Below are 8822 nucleotides of genomic sequence, written 5' to 3' on the forward strand. Positions count from 1 at the left end.
TGGAGGCAGACGGAGGGCACCCGTTGCGGGCCAGGACCATGCTGAGGCTGGTGGCCTTGGTGGACAAGGGCACGCCACCGGAGATCCCGCTGCCCATGCTGAGGCTGGACTTGGGGAGGTGTCGCTGGGAGATTACTTCGTTGGAGTTCTCCCTTACGACCACACACCTCAGGAGAGTAGGCCATGGGTGAGTCCAGGCAGCACGTTTTCAGACTTACTTGCTGGTGTTGGGTTTGATGGGGATCTTGGATCCCCCTTCTTTGATGAAATCAGTGCCATGATGCATGATGATGAGGCTGTCCCTGGGCAGAGTCTGACGACGAGGACACAGGCAGCGTTAGATGTCGATCTGAATGAGCCGCCCTCTGTGCCTCCTCCTCAGTATTTCGCTTTGGGTGGTACCCCAGCGTCGGCACATACTGCTGGGTCACATTCGAGGATGAGGAGCCGCTTATCCAGAGAGGTCAGAGGACACGGGTTCCACGTCGTTGCTTCACGGGGTCGCACCTTTTTAGATGATTTATGTGCCGAGTTGTATGTTACCCATGTTGGTCTATGTATTTTGTTACCAGTGTTACTTTGTATCCACCTTTACATGTATGTCTGTGTTACTCTGAAAACATCTGTACTTAGTATTTTGATGTTATTTAATTGCCGCATCATGTCTTGATTAATGTAACTCGTACACTAATTTATTCCCATGCACGTAACATATTCAGTTATGTTCCTTACTAATTCGAATCATCTTTGTTCAATTTGCATTTAAAGTAATTCGAACCAATTAGGTTCCAATTATTTGAGCCACGAAATGAAGAGTAATTCGAACCAATTAGGTTCGAATTATAGCTATGAAGTTCGAACCAATTAGGTTTGATTTACGTTCAAATAGAGTTCGAAACTATTAGGTTCGAATTATATAGAAATAGGCTTTGGCTGATTCGTGAGTCACTTTTCCATTTGGCTTATTCATGTAACAAGTTTTCTTCCATGGTTTATTTGTTTTTTTTACCCTAATAATTGCTTATTGTCTACTGTAAAATTTTATTCGGCTTAATATGGACTCCGATCCTAAGGAAGACATATTACTTGAAGATGAGCAAATACTTATTGGAGAGGAGCATAATGGCAATGAAGATGGCAACGATGAGATGATTGACAGTATAGAAGACAACAACGGATGGACTGCTTGGTGAGACAACTTAGCAAATGAAATGTACAATTAGTGGATGCATAGCCGAATCAATTAGTTGGTTTATTTGTTTGTATATGTGCTTCATTTGAATTATTATGATAATTTGTTGTCTTGGATATTTATCATAAGACCTAATAGTGAAACTGTAATCATTGTTGGTGTTGTGTTTTGACTACCTGTATCACTTGCTTTAAATGTATTGTATATGTGTTTTATTTGAATTAGTATGAGATTAGAATGCCCATTTGAATTTTGATTGAGTTAATCTAGATTATAAAGACAAATGGACAAACATGTCTAGCCTGATGAAGAGATCGAGACATTTGTTAGTTTATGGAGGAGCTTGTCAGTGAAGGAAGAAGAGCCGATGCGAGTCCGTTTAAACCTGGATCTTTTGAGAAACTTGCTGCAAAAATGAATGAAAGGTTTTCAGGTAGTGATTTTCAAATAAATCATTGCAAGAATAAGGTTAAAAGGCTTTAAAAAATATCAATTTGTTGCTGACATGGCAACCTGAAGCAATTTTTGGATGAGATGATGTAATGCAATGTGTGGTTGTGGACAACAAAAAAATTCTAACTATATATAAAGGTTAGTTTAAATATTTAATTTGATTGACTTAATTTTATTTTATTTGACATTACACAACTTTTCAAGATTTAAACTCAATGACATTACATAACTTTTCACGATCTAAACTCAATAAACTAGCATTATCCTGAGAAGTAACTAGTAATTTCAGCATTCTCTAATGTCAATATTGTAATAACATGTTGGAGCTTTGTTCCCACCAAAAGAACATGTTGTTTATAAATACAAGAAATAAAAAGAAACAGTAATCAGAAAGTGTTCAATAAGATAAAATAACTTAAGAAAAAAATAAAATAACAAAGATAACCTGCCAAGACAGGAATGATAGCTACCCAAATAATATACATTCTTTTCTCTTTACACATGCTTAATACAAATAATCATACATTCTTAATAACCATAACCATAACTTAATGCTACACATGCTTAATACAAATAATGTACATTTTTATCTCTTTACATTGATTATTTGTAATAAATCAGAATAGAAAAATTGAATTATTGCTTAAAAATGCAAAACTGAAGACTTTTTTGGAATTCTTTTACCATAGATTGAATCATATAGCAGTGAAAATCATATTTTAATGTGAGGTTGTGATTCTGCCATAAATAAGAAAAAGAGATTGAGTAAAGGAGTATAAAAAAATAGTGATGCATTTATACTAAAAAAAATTAGAGATCCAAGCCATGAATACTAAAAAAATTAGTGATGCATTAATACTAAAAAAAAAATTAGTAATGCATGAATACTAGAAAATTCAACATCCTTCTCTGCCCTCTACTATCCATCAAAATCAAACAATCCACCAATACATGTTATTGAATCATTCAATACCATGTTCCATAATCATATATACTTGTACAAAATAAAAAAAACATAGCAAAAGACAAAAAATTTCTATACCTCAATCTCAGATTCTGTGGGTTCATCGTCATATCTGCATCATCAACATTTTTTGCATATAAAATTTCTCAATAACAAGTTAGCAATAAATAAATTGAAGAAGCAAAATAAAGATATCTAACTAAGCATTGAATATAGAGCCGGTATCTAACAAATAATTTTGTAACAATAACCAAATCAGAATCTCAAAATAAAAAAAAAGCCTAATAATGAACATAACAAATCCATCGAAAAAACACAGATAATATTTTAAATTTTAATCTTCACAAACTTTAATTTATGCATATAAAATAGAGCTAACCCCATATCAAGATCATCGTAGTCATTGTCAGCCATGGTGAATTCGCAGAGAAGAGAGAAAGCTAAAATCTCAGGTCCAAGCTTGCATGCTTATACTAAAATCTCTCTTTTAGATTTCAGATTTTAGATTTAAGAAGACGAGAAAGAAGAGAGACTGAGTTACCAGAAATAGAAGACGACTTGGCATCGGCGTGGGAAGCAGGCGACGTTGATAAACTGCTATTTTACGGTTTATGTTATAGTGAATTGAGTAAATTTTATTCCTTATTCTCACACTTATTCATAAAATTCGTAGGTTTCATATTTTCCTTCCTAATTTTGTGCTATGATTGAAAACATGCTTTTTTGGCCTTAAATTTGCTAATTTTAATCCTCTCTTATTACCATTCGATGTCGTGATATGTTTGTTAAGTGTTTTCAAGGTTTATGGGGGCAGGAATGGCTTTGAAGATGGAAAAGAAGCATGCAAAAGTGGAAGAAATACAAGAAATTGAAGAAATTGCTAAGCTGTCAATCCTTACCTCTTCGTACTAAATCGATCATAACTTGAGCTACAGAGGTCCAAATGAGACAGTTTCATTTGCGTTGAAAAGCTAACATCTGGGGCATCAAAATGATATGAAATTTTCCATAGTTGCCTTGTAGTTAGGTGACACATACGCGTGGTATGACGCGTACACGTGAGTGGTGCGACAGACAATCGACGCGTACGCGTGGGCGACGCGTACGCATGACCAAGTTTTTGTTCAGCGATGGTGCGCGTGGACGACGTGTACGCGTGACAGAGTGTGACGTGCTGTACGTATTAGAAATTGTTGGAGGCGATTTCTGGGCTATTTTTGGCCCAGTTTCTAGCCCGAAAAATAAGATTAGAAGCTGCAGAGTAGAGCAGAAGGGGAATTCATTCACTTTCATTATTTACATAATTCATTCACTTTTACATAATTTCTGGGCTAGTTGGCTCTCTTCTCTCTCTAGGTTTTAGGATTTTTAGTCTTGTTCCTTCTCAATTTCAGAATTCTACCTTGCTTTAATTTAGTTTTCTTCTACTCCTATTTATTCTAGCACTTTAGTTATCTATTTCTCTTATTGATTCCTTTATTTTGCTAATTTAGCTTATGAATTCTTCATGTTAGATTCAATTTTCTTATTAATGCAATTTGAGGCATTTCATGTTTATTGCTTCTTTCTTCAATTGTTATTATTGATTCCTTGCAATTGTTGGTCTTAGATGTTACATTCTCTTATTGCTTTTCTATGCTTTTACTTTGTGCCTTTTAAGTGTTTGATAAAACGCTTGGGTGGATTTTAATTTAGCTTTTTGTTTTCTTAGCTTGGATTAAGTAATTTGGAGACTCTTGAATTGTCAAAGTCTCTTGTTGGTTGGTGATTGAAAGTTGCTAGTTAGCTTGAGCTTCACTAACTCTAGTCTTTGATTAGGACTTGTGAACTCAAGTTGATTTACTCACTTGACTTTCCTTCAATTGTTAGAGGTTAACTAAGTGAGAGCATTTTGCTATTACCTTCACAATTGACAATGATAATGAGGATAGGAATTCTGATTCTCAACCTTTGCTAGGACTTTTCTTAGTTGTTAGTTTATTTTCTTGTCATTTACATTCCTTGTTCAACATTTAAAAAACCCCAAAAATATACTTTCTCATAACCAATAATAAATACGCTTCCCTGCAATTCCTTGAGAAACGACTTGAGGTTTAAATACTTCGGTTTATTTTTATTGGGTTTGCATTGTGACAAACAAATTAAATGTTGATTGAGGTTTAATTGTCAGTTTAGAACTATACTTGTAACACGATATTTTTGTGAAAATCTTTACCGATATTTTTCCTCCATCAAATTAGTGGCGTCGTTGCCGGAGAATTGCAAACGTGTGCCTTATTATTGGTTATTGTTAATATTGTGAATATTTTTGCATTTTCGTTTCTTTGTTAGTTGTTTCTAGTTTTAGGAGTTTATTTTCATTATTTCTTATTAGTTTTTGTTTTTGTTTTTATTTTCTCTTGTTACTATGAATTCTCACCCCTTTGGCTATGAGTGTGGTTATAATTATGTTGTAGGAAGTGGAGATTACAATGAAGGCTTGCATCAAGGATGAGACAGTCAAAGATGGGAGGAGCCACAAGGATTTGATCAACCCTCTTGGCAACAACCGCCTCCAATGTACTATGAGCAACAACCATTCTATGATGCATACCAAGACAATGGTTATGGTGGACTTATTCGTGACAATCAACAACCACCACCATATACCTATGAACTCCCTCCTCAATATAGCCCTCAACCACCATACTTGCAAGCCCCATGTTACCAAACACCCCCATATGACCCTAATCCATATCCCCTATACCAACCACCTTATGAGCCATATGAACCATACATAGAACCACCATAATTCCAACCAAATTACTCCCAAGAACCACCACCTCAATATACACCACCTCTAATGTATGAAAATTTTTAACAACAAGATGAATTTTCTTTTCCACCACAACCCTCCATAGGAGAATGTCCATATCCATCAATCTAAGAGCACTATGTTACTACCTATGATAGCCAAGCAGAATGAGAGCCACAGGATCATTTTAAGGAAGCAATGGGTCGACTTCAAGCATCCATCCATCAAATAGAGCACGAGGAAAGACGAAAAACACATGAAGCTCTCATGGCTAACAAATCTTAACTTGAGAATGAGGGACTGGAGTTTGTTGTGCAACAAGTGGAAAAGATGGAGAGTGTTGAACCGCCACATCCTTATCAAGATGAACCACCTTCCTATCATGAACCATTTCTCCTATATAATGAACCCTCCTCTCCACCCCAAGCCCCAATAGATGATTCTCTCACTTCACTACTTCAAGAGAAAAGAGATATGCAGCGGACGACACTAGAGTTCATAACTACCTTGACCGAGGTAGTAGATAATTTAGCTTCACTGCACTTCAACACTCAAAGTACTCCCATGGCTACATGTGGAGAATTTAATGAAAAATATAGCATGAGGGAGAAACTAGAAATTCCAGTGGGAAGTGAGGAATGTGGCTTTATATTGGAACAATTAGAGGAAGCCGTAATTGTTGAAGAAGAAGAAGTGGTTGAAGACTTAGGAGATGCTGAACCTCCATGGAAATCTAGAGTTGTAGAGTATTCCTCCAAGAAGTTTGAATTTGATGTTAAGGAGGGTAGTGCACAACCTCCAAGGCATGTTCCCTATGAAGAATTAGATGGAATAGATCAAGAAGCAAGTTTCCTTGGTGATGATGACCATGAATCAAGCCATCCTAGTCATGAATTTGCATCAATAAATAAAATTTTTGAGTTTGAAGAGCCTCCTCCCGATGATATTAAAAGCAATATTGAGCGTCCTCCACCATTTGTTACTTAATATTATTATTGCCACTACTATTATTTAATATCAGATAATGTACAGAGTTAGTTAGTGTGACAGCAACTTCACATAGTTATAGTGTAGCTATAAATAGATAGTTATAAAGCTTGTATTCTTTGAGATTCTTCATTAATGCCAGTTTCAATACCTAAATTCTTCTCTCCTTCTCTAATCATGTGTTCTTCTCCAATCTCACATGCATTTTTCCACATGGTGTGGTGAGCGTGGATGGAAGAACCTGGAGATTACAGGTTGAAGAATAGGCAGCTTGTTCTCTAATTCACAGTCATTTGGCTAGATTTGAGAAAAATTGAAGAGTTCAACTTCACGAATGAAGCAATTTCTCTGTTCTTCTCTGATTCTTCTATTTTCTTCAATCAGATATGGAATTGTCTTCTTCGATCAGATCTGAAATTCTCTTTTTCGATTTTTCTCCTCTCATTCTTCATCTCTTCCTCTATTTTCTTTTCTTCTTCTCTCTTGAACTCGCACAACAGTGTTTGATGAGAGCTTCGTTAATTCACCTTTCTTCATGGTGACATAACGAGTATTTCGATCAACGAGATTGAGAGAAAAAGGTTGCGAGCCAATTGGTGAAACTCGCACCTATGGCTGAGAAATCAAGAAGCGGATTTGGACCTGGAGTTGTTGGCGCAATGGATGCTCAGCAGTTTGCGGCATTTTTCAGTCAAGTTGCACAGATCCAGAGTCATCTCAATAAGACAAATCCGAATCAAGATCTTTCAAGTCCTTTCTACATTTTGCTGTCTGAAAATCCAGGTATACATATTACCAATGTCACACTCACTGGTTCAAATTATAGTGCATGGAGCAAAGCTATGATGAATGCACTTTATTCGAAGAATAAATTCAAATTTGTTGATGGCACCATTCCTAAGCCTGAGAAAATAGATCCAAATTTTATGGCGTGGTAACGATGTAACACGTATGTGGTAGCCTGGATTAATTTCTCCCTGAGCCCTAACATATATCAGAGTGTTTTATAGAATAATGTAGCTTATGATTTGTGGAACGATCTTAGGCATCGATACTACTACCAAGGAGACAGGTTTATAGTAGCTAAGTTAACTGAAGAGATTTATACGCTCAAACAAGGAGACATGTCTGTTACCGCCTATTTTGCTTGGCTTAAGAACCTTTGGGAAGAGGTTGATGAATTTAGATCGGTTCTTGGATGTGACTGTGTTAAGTGTGAGTGTGATTTAGGCGTAGTAAGGCAGCAAAGGGAAGAAGATAGAGTCACAAAATTTCTTCGAGGTCTTGGAGCACAGTATTCAATCGTTAAGTCTCAAGTGATGCTAATGGATGAATTGCCTAGTTTTAACAAAATTCTGTCCATGATTACTCAGCAGGAGAGGCAACTCTTCAGTTTTGATAATGCATTAAATACAAAAATTTTGGTAAGCTCCTCAGCCTCTTCTTCTCAGAATGAAGTAAAAGGAAAAGGCAAAGGAAACAAAAGTCAACCTAACAAAGGGTGAAATAAGTTGTAATGTACTCATTGTGGAAAGAGTGGACACATGGTGGATAATTGCTACAAGAAGCATGGTTATCCACCAAACTTCAAGCCTCGGTTTGATAAGAAAAATCTTGTTCTTAATTGTATGACAGCAGCTGATGCTGCTGAGGATGATAATGACAATATCAGCATTCATCAACTAGTAAGGAGTGAACCGACCATTAATGAATTTACTCTAGAGCAAAGAGAAGCGCTTCTAGCATTGCTCAGCAGACAAGATCAATCTCATTCTCATAACATTAGCCAGATTTCAGCCAAAAATAATCTTTCACCTCATAAAGCTAGAATGCTGCATATTTTTCATTTTGAATCTCATGTCATGGCTCTAAACATTTCAACTCAGAAACACAAGCCTTGGGTTATAGACACTGGTGCTACGGACCATGTGTCATATTCTTTAGCAGATTTTCAAAATTATTTCAAGATAGATCCTATTATTGTTAGATTACCCAATGGTGCTCTCACAACAAGCTGCATTATGGGAACCATTGTGTTTTCTAATGATCTTTACCTTACAAATGTATTGTTCATCCCTACTTTCAATTTCAAACTCATTTCGGTTTCAAAGCTCACTGCATTGTAAAATGAGTTTTACTGACAAAGATTGTGAGATCCAGGATCTGCACTCTTTGAGGATGATTGGTGTAGCTAGTAATGTTGATGGTCTCTACATTCTGCACAAGGAAATCAAGACTCTCCCTCATATCATAGCAGTTTCTCGCAACCATATTTCAGGCTCCTTGTGGCATGCTAGACTAGGGCATTCATCGCATGATAGACTAGTTGCATTACAAAAATACTTTGAATTCATTGATTGTACAAAAAGTAAAACACCTTGTCATTCATATCATTTAGGTAAACAAAAGAGATCACCATTTTCTGTTAGTTC

The 8822-nt window shown here is 36.2% G+C and overlaps 1 protein-coding gene across 1 annotated transcript; it reads left to right on the forward strand.

Annotated features, from left to right (window-relative positions):
* Positions 1-7001: 7001 nt before the first annotated feature.
* LOC112697668 (uncharacterized) lies at positions 7002-8516 on the forward strand. Its single transcript, XM_025750980.1, has 3 exons — positions 7002-7324; positions 7436-7814; positions 7926-8516. The coding sequence occupies exons 1-3, from the start codon at positions 7002-7004 to the stop codon at positions 8514-8516; spliced, it is 1293 nt and encodes a 430-aa protein (XP_025606765.1).
* The last annotated feature ends 306 nt before the right edge of the window (positions 8517-8822 follow it).

Source organism: Arachis hypogaea, chromosome 1, assembly GCF_003086295.3.
Source record: "Arachis hypogaea cultivar Tifrunner chromosome 1, arahy.Tifrunner.gnm2.J5K5, whole genome shotgun sequence".
Classification (NCBI taxonomy): domain Eukaryota; kingdom Viridiplantae; phylum Streptophyta; class Magnoliopsida; order Fabales; family Fabaceae; genus Arachis; species Arachis hypogaea.